General features: G+C 41.4%; 1 protein-coding gene across 1 annotated transcript in view; it reads left to right on the forward strand.

The window, feature by feature from the left end:
* Positions 1-8263: 8263 nt before the first annotated feature.
* TRHDE (thyrotropin releasing hormone degrading enzyme) overlaps positions 8264-22510 on the forward strand; it is a 217114-nt gene continuing 202867 nt past the window's right edge. Inside the window, exons 1-2 of the mRNA XM_030259934.4 lie at positions 8264-9228; positions 14736-15009. Coding sequence (XP_030115794.4) covers positions 8411-9228; positions 14736-15009 — 1092 coding nt within the window. The 5' untranslated portion in view covers positions 8264-8410. The remainder of the gene's footprint in view (positions 9229-14735; positions 15010-22510) is intronic.

Here is a 22510-nt window from a genome sequence, read left to right on the forward strand (position 1 = left end):
CCCTTAAACCAAGCCTCCCCCCTTCCCTATGATGTTCTTAATGCCAGATCCAGACTATTCTTACTACAGGAGATATTTCTGTGCTTTTATAACTGGCTGACCCACAAGGTGGCACTAAAGAGAAAAGTGACAATTTGGCTAATAAAAAGTGAAAACCAAAGGCAAAATACCATATGCTGAATCAATATTATTTTAATTAGGAGCATAGTTCCTTTATTGTCAGTTAAATTTTATTTTGTGAAAAGCCTTAAAGCTATATAGCAGCGAGGATGGTTCATTGGCCCCATCCCACATCAAAAGTTAAGTTTTTGAAAGAATGAGCAAGACATAGGTTGTCTGCTTGTCACAGCTCCAGAATCATAAGGAAGGTGATTGTGATCAAAATGTAGTTCAATTAATTTTCTTCTCTAAGGAATAAGGAATTCAAATGAACTAAAACCTGAAAACTTCTTTTTAGTCATTAATCATATTGGCAAGATATAGGACACCAGGAATTGTGTATTGCCTGCAATGTAAATGTATTTTCTTCTGCAATCTTTTGATTATTCTATTTCTGTGGCTTTCTTATTAAGTGCTCTGGTCTTACTTCATAAGCAAATTATTTGGGACTTCAGGTTCTGTGATCGTGAATTTTATACCAACAGGGGTAAAATCTTTAATTTAACAGGGGTTAAATCTTCTCACTTCCATGATGAAAATGAATCCTCACCAAAAACATCTTATTAGTAAAACTCTTTTTGAGATCCAAGTTTACGTGAGTATTTAGATTAACACTTTTTTAACAAGAAAGTAGCAGCCATGAGTGCTGTAGACTGTTCTGTAGAATGCTGACGTGAAGCTTACAACATAATGAACAAATTATATCTGAGTCAATTTTAGACTTAAAACCAGACTAGTTATAATATTTTTAATTTTCCTGAGATGTGTGACTATGGTATCAGCACTATTATGGGCGATAGGGGGCAGGAGTTTACTTGCAGAAACAAACTCAAAATAGTACTAATGCATTAAGAAGAAAATCCTTAAAACTATTATGAAATATTTTTCTCTGAATTGAGCAGTGTTACAGAATACCTGGTAGTGGGCTCTGGGGCCCATCATACGATCAGATATATTGGGAATATATTTTGATCCTTAATGAAATTGCAACTTTACAACCACCCTGGAAATCAAGAGTCACCCATGGGTAGTTTCAAAGACTTGGATCTAGAATTATTACTAAGTAGGATATTTCAATGTATTTTAAATGTTGGTTAAATTATCAGTTGTGCTGCTACATTTAGAATAGTTTTATCACTACAAGTAGTTACTTGTTTTATTTTTTTGTTTCATTTTTTAAAAATCAATAACTGGTATTCTACATTCAAAGACCTTGTTTGATTCACTCACATGATTCATTTTGGGAGAAAATTGAATCACCTAATCCTCAGGATCACAGTAAAATCAAACCCAGAAAAATTTTGGCTAAAAAGAGCATTGAGACAAACAATCTTGCCCAGTCAGCTGAACTCCTCTTCCCTTTCACAATTTGTGCCCCCCGTTTATGACTCCCCTTCAGCACTTGCTCCATTTTAAAGGCCAACCCAAAGAAAGTCACATTCTGGCAGGTACCAAAGTGCTTTATTGGAATTAATTATAAAATTACAGCAACCATAAACACACTGACTTTTTTTCCTTGCAATCCTTATTCACAGAGAATTTGAGATCAATCAGCATTTAGACTGAGGGATCTCACAGTGATTCTGCTTGCATATGCTTGGGATTGTTTTAACAGGTCATTCTTCTTGAACGATTGTTGGGGGCTGATCTTCCCTCAGCTGTAAAATTTTGGCCACATTTCTGAAAATATTGTCCATTTTGTGCTTATGCTGGACATTTGGCAAATCAAAGATCTCTAAGGTACTTTGATTGTGAAGATCAGGGGACGTGATCATTGAAGGCTGAGGTGAGTATCAGTGCACATATCCTTTCTTAGGGAGTCCATAGCAGGATACAAAAGATCACAGTTGAGCTGACAAAATACATTCATATTCTCATATAATGTGTACTACAGATATGGGATCTGAGGCAGGTGATGGTAAAGCACAAGTATTCTTGCAAAAGGTGGGACTTTCTGGATAAGATGAATCAGGAGACCCACAAGGAAATATCCATATTTTTGCCTTATAAAATGGAAATGGGACATGGAAAGAAACAAAAGAGCATATTATGTTTATAATTACTGTAATGTTACAAAACACACAAAACTCTGTATTGAAATCCAATTCCAGAAGTCTGAATATTTATTGTAGAGTTTAAAGGATTAAGAGATTATCCACAGATGTTTTTAAAAATGGGGTTTAATCTAAATTTTAATGGAAGTAAACCCTTGCCTTGCCCACTACAATGTTCCTTGTATTTTTACTGAAAAAGGTTCAGTAGATAAGACACAATCTAGACATGTAAATGTTGGTTCTTAACACAATCTGGAGTTTCCACAAATAATTCTTCTTGTCCCCCTGAGACTAACTTCTTACTACTAATTGATTCCAATTAGCCAGTTTTAAGTGTAATTATTCAGTGAAAGAAACAAACACTATTATATCTTTGCTCTACATTCCACTACTAAAAACATAGCTTTATTGAACTTGTGGAGTTGAAATGGTTCATGCTTAGGAAAAAAGGTATCTTCAAGATGCTGTGTTTAAAAACACTGAGAAAAAAAACCTTGTAAATAAGTTGGAATATACTTTAACTAAAACTTGCTAGTGGAGAATCAGGACACTTGTTTTCCTTCTTAAATTACTGCTGTAATGAAGAAAAAGAAATGTAAGGAAGAAAAAGAAAAATCAGTTGCTGATTAGATGTGGATAAATATGAAAACAGAACATCTAGGAAAAAGAATACATCTCAGACACCCAAACTGAAAATTTAAAATATTTGAGTCTCATATGAAAGTAGATACTCTACTCCTAAAACTTGAAAAAGAAAATACTGACTTTTGAAAAATGAAAAAGTATGATGACTTTGTAGGGTAGTATTGAGTAGTTTAAAAGGACTGGAATATAAAGGAAGTAAATTCCCCAACAAAGGGTGGCAATGGTGTGATTTCAAGGCGCAAGGTGAATGGAAAGCAGCAGGTGGTCACTGAGGCCTGGTGGTGCACAGACAATGCTCTGTTGATGCCTCCTCTGATGTTCCTTCCCACTCCAGAGGTGACAAGAAAGCAAGAGGTGATGATAAGAGAAAAAAGGAGGGGAAGAGAAGGATCAAGGCTATTATGGAGCCACTGTCCTGTGGCAAACTTCTGTCTTCTCATTCCATAGGACTTTACCCACAGCACCAAGCCCTTCCTTATGTATCTGTTCCTTTAAAAAAGAAACACAAAACTTGTCCAAGATAAAGCTGTACCTAGACATCTGGACATCTCTAGCTATAAACTAAACATCAACAGTGCGTACTGCCAATGAACTCAAGTAAGAAGGTCATTCATACAGATGATATGAGGGTGAAGGAGCAGAAAACAATGAAAAGAATGTTCCTTTTCTCGGGATGTTTAAGCCAGCACAAATCACCATGTGTCAGCTTGTTTTACAATCCAGTGTTTTCATTTTTAATTAGAAAGTCTTTCCCTTAGCATTTTTCTTAGCAGCAATTTTTAAACTAAACAGAAGGTGTATTCCCCAGCGCCATATGTTAAACCTGACATGTTACTGAGAATATCCTTTGGAAAAAACAAAACAAAAGAAAACCAACTAAAAAACCACTAAAGATAGGACCACTGTCCCACTCCATTCTCTTTGGCCTACTTGTAAGCCTCAAGAGCACACAGCTGTCCTGTTAGGCAGTATCAATTCTTTGAGGAATTAGTCATAACTGAAAAGCCAATGGATGATAGACTGATAATTTGGTCTTTTGATTCACTGGCAACCTGTGTGGCTGGAAACAGTCATCCCTCACTTGGTCTTGTAAGTATCAGCTAGATGGAAGCTGTGTCTGTGGGGAGTGAGTAGTTCATAATACTCTGAGAGGTCACCTTGTTGATGTTTTTTGACCAATATATTAGTAGGCTATGAAGTGTAGTCCATTTTAGGCCTTAAACAGAAGGGATTAAGACCTACGGGTATCCTTGACTTTAAAGTATGCAAGGAGAATCCAGCTATGACCAGAGAAATGCCTGACTGAGGCTGAAAGGGTCAGTGGAGCACTGACTGATGGGGGCTGATGCAGTCTTTTTTCCCCAGTAATTTTTACCAGTATAAATTCCAGTCGAGTTTTGGCTTTGCATAGAAGGATATTTTCTGAGCAATTTTTTTTTTTTTTTTGTGAATAGTGTCAGTATGCTAAAGTCTGTCTGTAAACCTCTGCTATATACAGACGAATGAAAGATGGATCACTTGGATTAAAACGCAGCCATAGCTAGGCAGACTCAGAAAAATGTGCCAATCTCTGGGTTGGATGAACTGTACCCAGCTGCATGATATACAATGAAGTTACTCATTTATAGTGCTTTTCTTCCAAGACTGTAAAGCACCAGTGTGCATACTGAGAGGTGTTGTGTGCAATCTTAACATAACATAAACTACAGCTTTATGTGGGTCCCTCTTCAGCTCTTTGGGAGCCATGTTATAAGCTGGTATAGAATTGGAAACTGTGCTATCTGAAGTTTATCCATGTTTCTTCTGATACTTGTCTAGGTAGGGCCATCTCCATAGAAATTCAGTTAAGGTGAGACACACTTTTATTTTGTATGAGTACCTGAAACCCTAGGCTATAAGCTCATAAAATGAGATTGCATACAAGATGTTGATGGCCTAGGGGAAGTTTTGAACAACAAGAAGTCATTATCAGGATTTTGCTGAAAAAATGATCCATGATCTGATATATTTTCAAACAGTCTTTGCAGAAAGACCAAAGGAATTGCAAGCTTCAGAGGCAAAACCCATGAAATCCATGTCTATGTTTATAACTGTGGACAACTGAAAAAAACAATAATTTTTCCAGATGTACACACAAGTTTTTTTGGGAGCTGCATGCCTTTGTATTTTCTTCAGCAAAATGGCTATATATAACAGTCTGTACACTAAACTACTTCCAGAGTAGCATTTGAGAACAAATTACTAAGTTAATACCTTCTTTGACCTGTATCTGGTCAAGCTATATTTTAGAAACCTGTCATTACTAATATGAAGAAGAGGTTAATCTGGTAATGTGAAGTTTCAGAATGATGGATGAGTCAAGGCACATGAGCTATTTAACACAATACCTAGCTGAACCTTCCTATTGTAAGTCTCCAGACTGACAAGCCCAAAGAGGAGGGGTCACAAACCTCTCAATACTTTGTTTCAGCAATGATGACATTTGGAAGTGAATCTAGACAGCCTTAATTCCCATCACTCATGCCTTGTGCCCGTTTTTGGAGCACTATTCCAACTTGACTTAAAAGGAATCAGCCTCATGGCTCCTTATCAGCATGCACCTTAAACCTTTTACATACCCTCTCTCATACTGACCCTTCAATTTATAGACTAATATTGTTGAAGCTAAATTGTGTGACTGACACCCTTGGCAGGGCTGGGAAGATCTCAGCCTGGAGAGTTATGTATTTGTTATCTGTACATTAAGATGGCCAGAATGATGCTCCTGTGCTGTCACACACACAGTTTAAAAGTGTGTGTCTCCCTCTTTAAAGGTGGCAGAGCTGGTTAGCCCAACTGCTTGCTACTCATTGTTTTTCTGAGAAGGCTTCACAAAAACCTTAACCCATGAAACTTGTAACTATCCATCTGTGTTTAATTTAAAATTATTAAAGGTTAGAAATGTTTATAAATGGGACATAATGTACCACTTTATTCCAGGTTACTTCTACTCTTGAATTACATCATTGGCTGAATGTCTCCCTGCACTGCTGACAGGAACAAACATAACTGAATGCAGTTCAGAGAGCGACAGAGGAAAACACTGCCTATTTTACTAATGCCTGATACTGACAGCCTGCACAAAAAAATCTTAAAAGCACTCAGGCACTTCCTTTTGTGCCCAGTTTTAAAGGGTTTAATGAAACATATAGAAACTGACATTCTAAACCTGTAGCTTTGGATGTTATTTTGCCATGTCAGTTTCTTTTTTTTTTTTTCTTCCAAATCACATAGTAATAGTTTTCTACCTTTCTGCATCAAACTTCAGTCAACAAATAATGAAGGCTGTTTTCAGATAATAAAATGCTTCTGTTCTATGACCTGTTCTAACAGATGAGCAGCCAAATATCACCACAGGAAATATGTGGCAATGCTAATTACTGAGCAAAATCTTAGTCTTCCTAGGATATACAAACACAATTAGCATGTGTATCAACATACCTCTAATTAAAAATTGTTAAGATTAAAAACCTTTTTAGACTGTGCTGCAAGATAAAAATAAAGGCTAATTTCTTTCCCAAAACAGTAGACCTGAATGCAATCCTTCTATAGGTAAGGAAGCTAGCAAACTCTTTATACTGAAACTGGTTATCCTTAAACTGGTTTGAGTGTCAATAAATGATCATTTGTATTCTGCAACAGCATGAAAAGTGATGTAACACTTCTTGAAGATGTCTAAGATTCAGGACAAAGAAAGATTAGGCATTTCCTCTCTTAGTAAAATGGCTAATATATAACATTTAATGAAACTCTTCAGATTTGCTTTGCTTACGAAAAAGGTGCAGGACTTGATTTTTTGTTCTTTTTTCTTCACTGTGGAAAGTAAGGCCTTTATCTTGTGAATTGTTATGTATGCATTTAACTTATGTACAGTATATATTCCCATAGATTCCAGAGGACTGAATGCCAAAGATAGACACATCTGTGACTGCTTACAAGATTGGAGCTGAAGAGCTTCAAAAAAGAAAATGAACAGAGATGGTTTTTTGAAGTATGCAAGCAAAATAAGGGGAACAGAGATGCTTTCAGACATTGATCTAGATTCTTGCTGTATATATTAATTCTGTGTGTTTGCAGATCCTACGTACAAAAGTTTGGGCGCAGGTGGAAAAAGTAGGCTGATTCGGTTTTTGAGACAGGGGTTCACTCCTAGGGGTACTCAAGCCAAGTGTTGCTGTACTATCGCAGGCAGCATCTAACACATCTTTAAATCCCTTCAGCTGAGGTGTGGGGGTTCAGCACTGTCAGGAGGGAGAGTAAGAGAGAAAGTCCTGGGGCCGCGGAGTCGGCAGGGGGATTTTTGAAAGTACCAGCCAACGCTTACGGCGCGTATTTTTTTCTGGGCATATTAATCCTATCGATTTAAGTAGGAGTATTTATCCTTTTCTGAGCTCCATCTTCACGTTAGTATGACAGCACTATTGTCGTTCAAACACGTAGTCGGCGGCTCTTTATTAAGTCTCTACAAATATGACACAGTAAGGGCATTCAATATTTATGTGGAGAGCGCAAACATTTGTGTGTAATCCCGGGCAGTCCTGCGGCTCGGAGGCTTTGCAGCCTCCCCACTCCCGGAGCAGCCCGGCCCGGCCCTCGCCCTCCGCCCGCCCCGGCCGGGGCGCCCGCCGCCGCCTCAGCGACCTCCCCCGGAGCCGCGCGTGTGACACACCGGAGAAAAGCCTCCCTCGTCCCCGCGTCGCCCCCGCCTCCCGCCCCCGCCCGCTCCCCCGGGGCGCCGCCGTCACCGCCGGCAGCCGGAGCAGCCGCTGAAGCCGAGGGGCGGCGGGGCTTGCCCGCCTCTCCCCCCTTCCCATCCCTTCCCTTCCCTCGCCTCTCCCCGGTGCCTATATATAGCCGCCTCTGCTCGAGCCAGCCGGGAGATTGCTCTGTACCTGCGGAAGACAGGAAAGAGAAAATAAGAGGAGCGACTCTCCGAAGCCTGACTCGCTATCAGGAAGAGGAGGACGGGCCTGGCCCGCGCTGCTGTCCGGTGCCACCGCCCCCGGTGCCAGGCGAGCCCCACGGGGACGGGCCGACCTGCGCGGCGGCGCCCCGGGGGCGCGCATGGCTCGGGCGCTGCCAGGGCCGGGCGAGGAGCCCGACCCCGGCCCCGGCGGCTCGGGACGCGGGGAAAAGAGAGCTCCCTGCGGGCGGCGGCGCTAGCGGGGGGCCGGGGCGACAGAGCCCTTCCCCCTGGCGCCGAGGTGCGCTCGGCGGCATGTGCTGAAGTGCTCCAAAGAAGCCGCACAAGTTGCCTGCGCGCCGTGGCTCGGCGGCCGGACGGCGGGGAGAGCCCGCCGCCTCTTGCTTGACCTGACCCGATCTCGTCCCGTTCCCGTCCCCGAGGGCTGCTCCCCCGCGGGGCTCCCGGCGGCCAGGGTGATGCGGCTCGTTGGGAAGTGAGAGACCGTGCGTCCCACGCGGCCGAGGGCCCCCTGCTCGGAGTCTCCCATGATTTCGGGGCCCCCTCGGGTGGCGGCGGCCCCGCGGGAGGCGGGGGCGGCGCTGCCGTGATGGCCCTGGAGGAGAAGCGGGAGAAGCGCCCGCCCGTCACCCCCATGATGATCGAGGAGGAGGCCGCCTTGCGGAACGGCAGCCGGGGGCTGCCGCCGGGACCCTGGGCCGAAGCGGCGGGGCCAAGACCCCGCACCACGGAGCGGCACATCGCCGTGCACAAGCGCCTGGTGCTGGGCTTCGCTGTCTCCATCCTAGCGCTGCTGGCGGTGACCATGGTCGCCGTGCTGCTCAGCGTCCGCTTCGAGGAGTGCGGCGCCGCCGCCGACGGTCCGCCGCGGGCCGGCGGCAACGGGAGCCTCTCGGGGGCAGCCCGGCAGCCGCCGGGTGCGGGGCAACCCCCCAGCCGGCCGGAGGAGGAGGTGCGGGGCGGGGAAGCGGCGGAGGAAGAGGAGGAGGAGGAGGAGGAGGAGGAGTGGCAGCGGCGGCGGGAGCCGCCGCCCTGGGCCCGGCCGCGGCTACCGCGGCACCTGCGGCCCCTGCACTACAACCTGATGCTGAGCGCCTTCATGGAGAACTTCACCTTCAGCGGGGAGGTGAACGTGCAGCTGGAGGTGCGTAACGCCAGCCGCTACATCGTGCTGCACGCCCACCGCATGCACATCGAGGCGGTCCGCGTGGCCGAGGACAAGCTGGCCGGCGGTGTGCGGGTGGCCCGCACCTTCTTCTACCCCCAGACCCAGGTGTTCGTCGTGGTCCTCAACCGCAGCCTGGAGGTGCAGAGAAGTTACAACCTTAAGATAATTTACAACGCCCTCATCGAGAACGAGCTGCTGGGCTTCTTCCGCAGCTCCTACGTCCTCCACGGCGAGCGAAGGTAGCGGACGGGCCGCGTCGTCTCAAACCCAACTCGGTCCGAAGTTGGCGGCCCCCGCGCCAACTTCGGGTAGGGCGGCGCTAGGACCCGGCGGCCGCGGCGCCGCCCGGCGGGTGATGCCGCGGGCTCTGCGCTGCCCGGCCCCGGCGGTCCCGCCGAAGGGTGCGGGGCTCGGCCGGCTGCCCGGGGAGGGGGCTACGGCGGGGGAAACGGCCGCCAAGTGACCGCAGGCCAGGCCTTGCCTCCTCCCGCCACCACTCTGTGGTCATCTCCGTAGGGCCCGGCTGTCAGAGCAGAGATGCGGAGATTCTCGGGGACCGCGAGTCCTTGCCCGCTCCAAGCTACCGGCCGGTGTCGTGAGACAGCCGCGAGAGCGCCTGGAGGGCGGCCGGGGCTGCGGGAGCGAGCGGGGGCGGGCGGAGCTGGTGCGGGCTGGGGCCGTGCGGAGGCCGGGCCAGGGTTATCCGGGGCCGGGGTTATCCGGGGCCGGGGTTATCCGGGGCCGGGGTTATCCGGGGCCGGGGTTAGCCGGGGCCGGAGTTAGCCGGGGCCGCCGGCAGGTGAGCGGAGCGCTCCGCCTGCACGCCCCGCCTGCGCGGGGAGGGCTGCGGGGCGTGCAGGCGGGGCAGGAGATGCTCCAGCGCAGCTTGGGGACGGACGGTGGCAAGGAGCAAACTTGCGAGGGTGCCATCAGTGAAGCAGACCGTCCGCTAGGTCCTTGTCAGGGCAGAGGCTCCGGGTCTGTTTCACACAAAGACTCTGTGTTCGGCCGCTATGTGCCCTCGTATGACAGAGACTTGTGAGGTTACAAATAGCAGCATGTAGGGCAGCGGGACTTTTGTTTTGCTTTTATTCTGTTTGGTAAAGCAAAAAACATTGTGGGATGCGTTTTCACATAAGATGAATACATTTACAGTACAGCTGGGTCGCTGCAGATTTACACCCTGTGACCCGACAAATCTGATTCATTTGCAGGCAGAGCAAGATTCACTCTTGATCTGTATTTACTCATGTAGTTAAAGCCCCTTGGGTTCCTGGCTAGGCCCTTCTTGCGGTAGGCAGGGTTACTGTGGAGGGCCCCGTTTAGCCAGTTACAGAGGCTTTCTTTTTAAAGAAGGTATTTTCTAACCACTTTGAGACTTTGTAATGGAAAAGAAAGGCAGGGTGGACTTCTTGATAGTTCTGGAATGGTTTATAATTTTAGAATTGGATTCTTTTTAAGCTGTCCTTTCTTGAAATATCTGTGCAGTGACAGGTTTTCTTTTCCTGAATCTTACTGTTTTAGATTGTGGAAACAATATAAGCGAAGCAAAGATTTTATAGTTGGAAGAACTGGGCAAAAATATGAAGACATGAAAAGCCTCCTCACCAACTCAATTAAGTCAAAATCCCTTTTATTAAAACATATTTTCATTACTATGATTACTGACAATTTTAAAAAGCTTGATATTAGAATTGCAAGCAGGATCGAAATTAAGTTTTTGCAATTTGTCATCAGACTGAAATAAAAAGGGAATTTGAAAAAGCATAGTTGTAAGAAAAGATGCGGATAAAATGCCTTTTGTCACGGTAGACTGAATAGTTGGGGTAATTGGGAGTTCTTAGAGACCTGTATTGAAATGGGCAAATCAGAAAACAAAATACTGTTAACAGCAGGGGGTATAATTCACTTTACAAATCTGAGAAGTTATTTAAGCAGTTATTATTCTCGTGTACTTTGACTTTGTGTAGGAATAATTGAACTGTCAAATAGGTGTGGCAGTGACATTTCTCCAGAGCTACTACTGTACTAGACTTCAATACCGATCCCCTAGTTAAGATTTAGAAACCACCACCAACAACAAAAAGGTCTATTCACTGTTTCAGTCATCAGGATAGTTTAAGACACAGGGTGGAAGGTGATGGAAAAATGTTTTTCACAGTGCTCTTTGTGTAACTTTTCAGATACAAATTACTTTGTTTTTAATAACCTTAAGTATAGTTGTGGGCAAAATACTTACCTTACATAAGGTAGCATTGCTGTATTGAAATCAGTGGCATGTTTTTCCATTATACCAGCTCACTTATATTTCTTTCAGTAAAACATACATGTAACTGTAGTTATTGCATGGTTGTAGTTTCAGGTGTTAAAATAGAAAAAGTGGTTTTCCTTTTCAACTGTTACAGGATTAGTGACTCACTATAGTATAACGTGAATAATACCCTTTCTAAACCAGGGAACTTTTTTGATCAGAGAGTGCTCATACAGTAACAATTTGCATTCTGATTAATAGCCCATTTTTTAATATGATATGTATAACTGTTTTTAGTCCTCAAATGCAGACAGCTTCTGTTTCTCTTCTATGAGAGACAGACTTGCATGATCTGGGACACCTTGCTGTTCCAGCAGGGCTTTGATTTTTTGGACATCTTTATATTCAATTAAAGTACATCATCCTCACTGGAGTAGTACTTGCTGTAAAAGGGTCCAAACCATCATTTTTCACTTTTGTTGTATATGAGGTGCAAATAACTCTGCTGTAAGGTATCACAAACATACTAATGCCTTCACTTTAGGATTTTTTTCCCCTAAAGTTAGTTTCTTTGGCCTTCACAGGTGAACGTTGTAAATCAGCCTGAAATGTAAAAGCTATGTTAAAGTATTTATTTTCTGACTGAAATCTTCTACTGCACTTGAAATATAAAATGCAAGTGGTATACCACAAATTTACTTTGCATTATGTGCTAGAATTTACTGACAGTATTCAACAGAAATATAATACAGAGCTACTGTATGTAGGAGTATGCAGGCATAATCTAAATGAACATCAAAGTTTTGCATAATTGAAAAGGAAAGAATTCTTGTATCACACAGAGAAAACAAAGACATATTCTTTAATCTTGTAACAACTAAGATGCCAAAATAGATAGGTTATTGAGGAAACACATCTTCCTTTAATAGACAAGATGGAATTAAAACGCCTGCAAATTCCTGCCATGGGTATTCTGAGAAGACAGACTGTGAGCCTGTCACTCCCTCGAGTACAACCTTTTGTGGTGATGTTTTTGGGAACAGGAGGTAGAAGTGTTGGAACCCAGAGAGGTATGTAAAGGGAATGATGAGGTAATCAAACTGCCCTTCACTTTTGGCATGCTGTAGAAGTCTGCTTGTTTTACTTGAACACAGAGCAAAATAGATAAACAATGTTTTGGTTTAGCTTCTTTGTTTTCTTTAAGTGCTTAGGGTTTCTTTAAGCAGTTTTAAGATTTTGTTTGTTTTGCTTTATGGCACAACAAGCAAATCGATGTTTGATAGTAATGCACGTTATAAATATCACTATTATTGGTAGTTGGTGTATTTTTATACACCAACTACCAATAATAGTATGAAATATTGACTGCTCTGTGTTTGCCCAGTTATGTCTATGCGGATGTATCTGTCTAGCTGTGCAAATACAGAAGATGAAGACTTTACCAGGGTTTATTAGCCTGGTGAAGGGGTTGTTTCAGTGGCCTACTAGGTATTAAAAGATGGATGATAAGATCTCTGAGAAGTGGGGTGAAGATGTGGAGAGGGGACGAGGGAAAGCTTCCTTATTTAGAGGGTATCACAGTATGAACAGTATTTCCTGTGTGTGCTTATGTGTGTGTCGGAGCTCATTAAAATCGTTAATTGCAGAGGAAAGTTCATTATTCTTACTTTGTTATTAACAGGCCAGTACAGTTTTCCATGCTCACTTGAAGCTTCTGTTGATGTCTGTAGCTGTTTAGAGTGTGCCTAGCATAAAGAATCAGGTCCACTTGAAATATTTTGCATATAAATTAAGTTGCTTTGCTTCATTTAATTGGCTGATTTGGCTTTGTTGCAGTAGTGCAAATCCACTGATATGGGAGTTTTTTGAATTAACACTGGGATATCTGGCACCAACCTTTTATGTTAGATGTAGCAATCTTATTCAAAATGCTGGTTTTAATAATCTGTGTTTTGTAATGAGGCAAGAAAAATGTGATTAATTCCTTCAATAATTATTAGTCAAAAAAGACTTTTTATTTTAGAAAGAAGACCAATGATAACTGCCTCAGTGGTGGAAAATGTTTTCAAGTTTTTAAAAAGTCAATCTTACTGAAAATATATATCTAGTTCTATCAGGTACTATAGCAAGAAAAAGGTAAAAGGTTTCAATAAAATGATTTCTTCATTGCCTGCAAAATATGTGTAAAATCCAAAATGTTGCAGAAAAAGTTAATGGGATACTTTTTTCTCCCTATGGGGTACCTATGTTTTTGCTCTGTCAGTGTTAGAGTATCATATTGCAGATTAATGGTTATATACTGATTAATAATAGGTGCCACAATTTTCATTACATCAAAGCTATCCACCCATCCTTTTCTCTCAGAGGAATAACAGATGATTAGTCAGCCTCTAAAATTTTGATAAATGTTTGCCTGGTATCTAAAATTGCACAGTTTGAAACCCTGGAAGGTGAGACATGAATCAATACCACTCAAAAAGCCTACAGACATGCTACCTTCACATTTACATGGTTGGCCCATGGTAATTTTCTCATTCTATATGCCTCCAGAAAATACTTTTACCAAACTCCATAATTCAGCCTTTTAAGTTTAGCTTCTTGTTTCTGCAAAAAGATCATGAGTTTTCTGCAAATGTGTAAATACATGTCTCCATCCAGAAAGCTTCCTATTCTGTATCTGGATCAAAATTAATTTTGTTTCAAAGAAAACCATTACAGGTTTTATTGTCAAGCTAATGGCTTCCCATTCTTCCCATACGTGCTTAATAAATACCTTTACCTCCTTTAGAGATCTTTCCAAAATTTGACCCATAAAACTAAGAACATGGTTTTGCTTTCTATAAAGTACACCAGAAAAGAAAAGCACATATAGAAGAATGGTTGCGCTGGTTTAATGATTTGCTTGCATTTGTGATTCTGCAAAGCTCAGAGAATGGTTTTTCTGGAGGTGCACAGACACAGCAATGCTATACAGTACTGTATTCCAGACCTACATGCAGCCGGTAGAGAAGTAATCAGCTGTGGAAAACAATGACCCTCCTGAGTGCGCTGTGTGACCGTAAGTTCTCATGCCCAAAGGAAGGTAAAGTGCCCTGTCAGTGTCTCAGGGCAGAGTGAATTCCCTGGAGGCTCTTAAATCCTGGTTTGAACTGAATGTGCTTGTTTTACATTTTAAAACCAACAGTGGCTCGCTTTTTTACCCACATATTGGTGAACAATACTGCAGGAACCTGAAGTTTGATGTGAGGCAAGGGTTGATCATGTTTTAGTGTGGCATCTGCAAATTTCCTACAAATTTGTATCTATTGCATTGCAGTAGAGGTGGTAAGAAACTGATCGAGCAGTGTTCAAATACTATATATTTTGTGTATTACAGTTGTAATTTTTCCCACCTTTAAACTACAGTGGTCAAGCAGCATCTGATTTGGTATGTCTGTGAATCAGGTGCTAGGCACAGTTAGTAATCAATTTTTATTTTTGTTTCTGCTTTTCTAGGTTTCTTGGTGTTACGCAGTTTTCTCCTACTCATGCCAGAAAAGCCTTTCCTTGCTTTGACGAGCCCATCTACAAGGCTACATTCAAAATCAGTATCAGACATCAAGCAACTTACTTATCTTTGTCCAACATGCCAGTTGAAACTTCTGTTTTTGAAGAAGATGGATGGGTTACAGATCACTTTTCACAGACCCCTCTCATGTCCACCTATTACCTGGCTTGGGCAGTGTGCAATTTTACATACCGAGAAACTGTCACCAAGAGTGGAGTAGTTGTAAGTATTTCTAATGTACCAAAAATATTTCGTTACTGTGAAAACCCTCAGTTTTTTGTAAAGGGATTTTACCAGCAAATACTTAAAATATTTTCTTGATTAATATTTTTAAAATTTGCTGGTCTATTTAATGATTGTGTGTATTGTTTGGGACCTTTTCTGGAGGTTTGTCTAACATTTTTAATTTGTCTTGTGGCTTTTGTAAATTGTTAGCTTAGTAGGTGTGGTTATCTGATTAAATTTTAAACTTTTAAATACGCTGTTAAACTACACTTAGTTGTTCTCAGGAAATTTTTTCTTGTTTTTCCTGTAGCCTTTTCGTTACCAGTGTTCATGAGATTATTAAAGTGGTAATACTGGTAAGGCTTCCTTTGATAATGATGTGTCCTTTGGTGTGCTGCATGCTATGTCAGGAGGCTGATATAGTAATTTCTATCTTAGATCTTTTGCTCGGGAGCAGGACTTTGCAACCTATCCACTTCCTGAGGTTAATGGAAGCACTAAGTTTCTTAAGTTGTTTTTTTGCAAATAGGGCATGATTCCAGGAGTTACGCCTTGAAAAAAGAAACAGAAGAGAAAATCCTTTATTTATTTATGTAAGTTTTGTTTTTTTGTACAGTTATCAAGCTCAGAACTGTATAACAAGCCAAAACATAACTGAGAAATGCTGTCAGTTTAATAGAATATTTTACAGCGTTGTCATCTTGATTTTTTCAGGTGAACATGCAGAGAAACCCCTCCTACTTAATTTCTGTGACTAACAAAACAGAGCTAGTTTTAGAAGTAGAGGACTTGACAACTGTTTGAGCTGTGAGCCTGAGCAAAGGAGGGTTCACCTTATACTTTGGCAAGTGCTGTATGATTTTGTGCTATAGCCTGGGGACTTGAGGAAGGGCTGCAGACTGTTCATATCAGGAAATATCTCCTTAAGCACTTTGAGCCAGCCTGAGCATTGTGCTGCAGTGGAGGGAGCTGATCCACCTTCTCTGAGCCAAAGGTATTCTTGGCCTTCCTTGTCCCAGCCATGAGCGCTGTACAGCCATATGATCTGGCTGAAAACTTACCTGAAAAATAACTGAAAAGGTGCTAAGTTTTCAGCCAAAACAGTTCACTGATCCAGCTTTTTGTGTTGCTGCCAGAGTCTGAGCATGGATTCAAGGCTGTGCTGATGGAAGATAGACCCAGAAAGCACTGGCATATCTCATTTAGGCCTGAAGGGATCAACAAATAAGTCTTCTGTTTGTTACTGGAACAGCTGGGTAGGACACTGGTAGCCTTTCTTCAGACCTTTTCTACCATGACTGTTACACTACTTTCTGGCACCACACAAGGAAGAAGTATGACTAGGAAGTGGTTCTCCTAGTGAGGTGCTTTAAAATGGGAACTGCTGAAACTTATGTAATAGTCATAGGACCATAGAACAGTTTGGGTTGGAAGGGGCCATAAAGACCATCTAGTTCTGAACCCCCCTGCCTCAGGCAAGCACACCTTCCACTAGACCAGGTTACTCAAAAACCATATCCAGCCTGGCCTTGAGCACTTTCATGGGTGGGTAATCCACAGCTTTGCTGAGGAACCTCACTACCCTCACAGTAACAAATTTCTTCATAACACCTAATCTAACCTGCCTCCTTTTGTTTTGAAGCATGTTACTCCTCATCCTATCACCGCTATTGGCATAAGCAAATATTTAAAACATTGGGGATGGAACTCAGGAGCATCAGTTTGAAACATGTGACCTACTTCCTCCTTAACTCATTTTATTGTAGTATTCTTTAGAGCTCATATCCTATAGACTTTTGCTGCTTGAATATATTTGATGCCTTGAAAACAGATACACACTTATGTCTTATAGACAACAGTTGATAACTTTCTGCTGTTCTTGTGTTTTTTTTTCAAAACCATTCTCAAGACTTTTGATTTACCTGGAATCTGAACAGAAAATCCAGGTATTCTTCTGTTAGAAATTTTTGGTTACTAGAGCCTTATAGTTATGCTTGAGTCTATTAGTTCAGGACATACAGGAAATACATATGTATATTGTACCAGCTTGACAGTACCACTGTGCAGAGCTTTGCCAACAATTATGAAAATTAGTTGGTTAATCTTCGTGAAAACTTGGAAACCAAAATCCTGCATAGATTGAGATAGTCTGTTATCTTATAAAATTGTTTGTTAAGTCTAGATTTTAGCTCTTGTTTTTTTTATAGAACCCTTATCACAGAGGTATATTAACACCCAGGAATACTGAAATAGTTTGCACTGGGTTATTGGTTAAATATATCTTGCTATTTTTCAGTTCCATTTGGGACCTGATCATCTTTTATCATGGTTCAGTTTTGTTGAAAGAGTATGTTTTAAAGTATGAACTCATGGCAAGTACTTCAGTTCAGAGCTGCATTCTTTCAGATGAATTGCTGAGGTAATCCATCTTTTTGAGTCTCTTATATTACAATGCCAGGAGTTCTTGGATGCTACTGAGTGAATTTGAAGTAATTGGAATCCTTGCACACAGAATTTCAAATTTCTTAGTTTCCTTCAAAGCCACTTTTTACTGAAATACACTTACCCCCGTACCCATGGCAGTTAAGTTAAATGTATAATAAAAGTAAGTTTCCTTCTAAAAATGAATGGATTTCATGAAAATTACCCAGACCTTCAGCTGAAGCATCTTGATAGGCTATTTCTTATATTGGTGAATCTTCATTTTAATTAATGCAGTGAATCTTCATTGTAATTAATACAAATATAAGAAATATATTTGTTAGTAGACACCTAAAAGACTCCAGCTTGCATATACTTTTGCTTTTCTTTTGGCAGTTCTATGAACCTTGTTTTGGATCACAAAACATTTTGGGGGGGGGCTGTCCTTTCAAATTTTGACAGCATGTTAATGATTATAATCTCACTTCTCTTCCAGCTGACCAGTATTAATGAAGTAGTGTGGTCAAGGTTAGGTAAACTCTGAGAAATAGAACTAGCTGTGAGATGAAAAGCAGATTTTTTTTCCTCAAAATGGCTTAAATGTTAATTTTTCATTTTTTTTTCTCAAAGAATGCCACTGACCTCAAAATTAGTTTAAACTTAAGCATGACATTCAATACAAGTCAAGTTTTAAATAGAAACTGCCTTTTGGAAAGCTTAGGTAGCCAATCAAAATACTTACATGGCTATAGCATATATAATTCTCGCATGAAGATGTTTTACATTTCATACACTAAAATTAATTGGAAAAAGGGAATTAAGACAAACAGTTATTTTTTTAGGAGCTTCCTATAGTGGATGTGAATCATTATCACATACATGACTCTTTAGTCCATATGGGTCTGGTCCAAATCCCTTCCAGATTAGGTAATTTAAAAGCAGACCTGACTTTTTATATGTATTACAGGTATATAATGTGTTGTTCAGATTCAGCTGGGGTTACAGAAAATCACTGCAACTGCCTTTGTCTTTAGGCAGGGACTTTATTCCTGTGTAAAGGACAGTGGTGCAGTCATCTGCTATGGAGTAGAGAGCAGTGTAGTTCTACCAGGGTGGCGCCTGAGGTGATGTTTTGAGGGAGGAGGGGTGCCCTTGCAAGCAGGCTTAGCTGATCAGTGTATGGCTCTAGCAGTTGTACCAGCTGCAGCTGGGGAAAATCATGGGATCTGTATACTGTCATCATTGTGCAGTACAATAATCCAGAAAACTTCACTTACCTCCACAGTCTCTATTTTGCATTTCCTAATCATGCATCATACGTTCTTTGTCAGTAATTCTTAAAAGCAAAATATTGCTGGTTGGATTGTATTGTCTGTCACATCATCTCTGTGTCTCTTTCCTTCATTGGTGTCTTTATTTGTGCTTTCAATCCACCAGGCCTTTTCCAACTATTGTTGCTTTATTTTTTCCCCCTGCTTGGATTAGTGCTTCTATTCTCCAAACCCTCTTTCTCATTCTTTTGTCAGATGAACATGGAAATTGGCTATTTCCTGCATGACTTTTCAGTGTCTCATGTTAGTTCATTTTTTCCCCTGTAAATTCTTTCTCTTTTTGAACTAGTGGAAGGAGGGAGTACATAATGTATCAGTGGAGATGAATGTATGGCTGAAAAAGATGTTTCTGGGAGATTCATCTTCTCCTATTTTTCCTTTTTGCTGTGGATAGGATGTGGAGATAGGTATGGAAATAAAATGCCAACTGGAAACACGAAAGCATTTCTCTTGTCAGGGGGAGTATCTGCTAAAAACAGAAAAAGAAAGTGTATGGAAAGAAGTGAAGTCAGGAGGAATTGTGGGTGCAGGGGTTAAAGAGACAAGTGCAGACAGTACCAGAGCAGATGGGAATGAGCAGCTGTGAAAGAAAGTGGCTATCTAGCTGGGTGGTGGTGGTGAGTGGGAGGAGAAATGCTGAAGGAAGACAGTAGCCAAGGAAGACTTTTGCGTGGCTTTACTTTTCTTACCCCTGCTTCTATTCCAAAGTGGTGGCAGCACATTTTGCAGGATGGGCAGTGTGTGCCTGACCACAGCTGGGTCAGCTGCTCAGGGTAGGACCTCCACTGTCTAACTGAACTCATCCACGTTCCATTTTGGAGAGACCTTTACAGCCAGGTGTGTCTTGGTTTCAGCTGTATTAAGTGTTATTGTAGTGCTATCAATGCTGAGTACTCCGTCATGATACAAAAACCTTAAGGCTAAGAAAGATCTTATGATAAGAATTATACCCAAATAAAGTCAACCTTTATTGCACTCTTTTTGTTTTGATATTGCTTTGTCTAAGATGTAATTAATGTTCACAAGCTGTACAGTACATTTAAGTCCTACTCTGGCCAATGAGGAGGAGCTCTAATAATCTGGCTAAAGGAAAGTAAGATAATTAGTGTTTCTGTCGTGCTTTCTGGCTTGCAGAGAGCCTGTATAGAGGTCCTGGAATTGAATTCTCTCAGGCATGTGCCTGGGGGGCTCACTCAGTTTGGCTTAATATAACTAAAAAAGATATAATGGTCTCAAGAATGGGATCTGTGTAGTAATAATTACTTGATTCTGCACAAGTAAAAAATTATTTTTGTCCAGGAAGAGCTAGTGAGCAGAGCTACATAAGCAGATCTAGATCATAAGTGGTACATGTCCAGCAGCTCATGTTTGTTTAGTTCCAGCATGGGACCATGGTTTTATTCCAGCATGGGACCATGGTTTTAAGACAAGATGACTGGATATAGTACAGTGCTTCCAGCTGGACAGCTGTGTTGGGCACTGTCTTACCTGAAGTGTGGTGATCAGTCTGAGGAGACTAAAGAGCTGACTTTCATTAATAGTCTAAGAAAAAGAGAAAACACCCATGTCAATCAGCAGAATAACATTTTTCCCAGTGAGTTTTGTCATTTGGTAGTTGCTAGAAAAAACTGAAAATATCAGTCTTGTTTAAAGTAGCTATGCACTTACTATGCAGTTTGGCCAGTAGCTTTTATAAAATTATTTTGTATTTGAAAAATGTATTAATATTTTTATCTAATAGCAAGAATGACCTCAAGACCATGAAATTTCTGTCAGCTAATCACTACCTGGGTTAAAGGCCTGAGGCTCTTCCTTAGGCCCTCTCTTCAGCTGATGGTAGTAGCTGCCAGCAAAGTCTCTTCATCAGTTATTATTTATTAATCAGTATTGAAGCAATTAGATGTGAGATAATTCTTTGTGGGTGAGCGTATTGGCTACAGCAGAATGGTTACATTGCCAAAAGCAGAACTTGTCTTCAATTAAAATTTTCTTCTTCTGCAGCCTGCATTTAAGTGCAGCTCCAGAGCTGTGCTCTGCTTTTGAAGCCCTGCAAAGTAACTTTTGTTAGCCCATCACTTACCACTGGGAGGCCACATGTTTATCTGATAAACAGGTAACAGCTAACAGAGGAAGCACCAGGCATATTTCTGAATCCTGGCATGATGCAGACTTGTAGTATTTAATCTTTATATATCCATGAATCTTACAATGATGCACATTCATTTTTGCTTTTTATTTCTAATGTCCCACACTTGCTGTCTTCAGAACAGCTTTCATCAAACAGTTAAAACACATGTTAGAGTGTATTGGGAAGTATGCAATTATGTTGATCTAGAAAAGCACATAAGGCTATAGATAAGTATGTTTGAGCTTTCTTTTGTGAGCGTGAAATTTTCTGCAAGTATCTTCTAACTCATTTCAGTGCTTACTAGTGTGAATTACTTTAAATGTGAAGCTGTATTATAATACAATAGGAATCCAAAGAAATTTTAGCTTTTTCAGATTCACTGCATCAATATTTGTTTACCCATTCTGTTTCAGATTTGTATATTGAAAATAACTTCTACTTTATTAATTTTTAAATACTGTAGCTACAAAACATGCTACAAACAAAAACCTATGTGATAAGCATCCATGCTAAACTGAATATGCCAGGGAATTTGTTAAAAACATAAATTGCAAACTTGCAATCCATTGTTACTGATTTCTGGTTGAATTTGCAAGTTGAATGCACTAGGAAAACACTGTACATTTATTGTCTTTACTTCTTTAAAAATTGCTGCCTGTCAGCACTTGTAGTACATGCTGTATTTAAATGTGATATTTGTTTTACTAATGTCAGTGCCCAGGTGGACTCTGCAAATAATGCTATTGAATTGAAAAACTTGAGTTTGGAAGCATTGTTTTGTTTTGTTTTAGGCTAGGAAGATCACCTGTCAGTATCTGGGGGCAGTGGTGTACTTTGTATATAGTAGGAAGAAGACTGTCAAAAGGCACAAATCAGTTTCTTAATTTGTGCTGTTTTGTAGGTTTATGGCTTGCTTGCAGTTACAGTGAGGAGGGAGAGGCAGCACATGAGTCCTGGCCTGATGGTTGTCAGAACAACTTCCTAATTGTAATTCTGTACATTCAAGGGCACTTCAGCCTGTAGCAGCTTCATCTGGGGTCTCTGCTGGCTAATGAAAGAAAAGAAAGGTCTGAGACTTAGTATTTCCACTCCTTCCCTGCCGTTTGCCCAGAGGAGAGTACAGTGAAGTGCCTGCACTTCCTCCTATTTCCCACATTACAAGCAAGGAAAGGAGGGAGATGTAAGAGAAGACTTCCCTTTCATGTGCTAATGAACATATGCTTAGTAGTATGTGCTGTGACAATGCAACTCATAGTCAAGACTGAAAACTCGAGCTGCACTCTGCTTTCTGTACTGTGTTGTTTCATGTCTCTGTATGCTTCTTATGTTGTGCTGTCATATTTTATTTCATTAACTTATTCGTCTGTCCTTGGCATCAACATGAATACTGCTCTCTGACATCCAAGGAAGTAGCAAGAATCTATTCATGCTCTTGCTATAAAAGCAAAAGAGATGTGCCAAATAATCTGTAGGAGCTATCTCACTCCAGAACAACGTAAAGGTGAACACACCAGCCTGAACATCTGTCAGTCAGGCCAGTGCTTTCCTGTGTACCTACCATAGTAACTGTGCTCTACACAGTGAAGATGGATTACAGACTTAGCTGACATCTAGTTGA

Source organism: Taeniopygia guttata, chromosome 1A, assembly GCF_048771995.1.
Source record: "Taeniopygia guttata chromosome 1A, bTaeGut7.mat, whole genome shotgun sequence".
In the NCBI taxonomy this organism is placed as follows: domain Eukaryota; kingdom Metazoa; phylum Chordata; class Aves; order Passeriformes; family Estrildidae; genus Taeniopygia; species Taeniopygia guttata.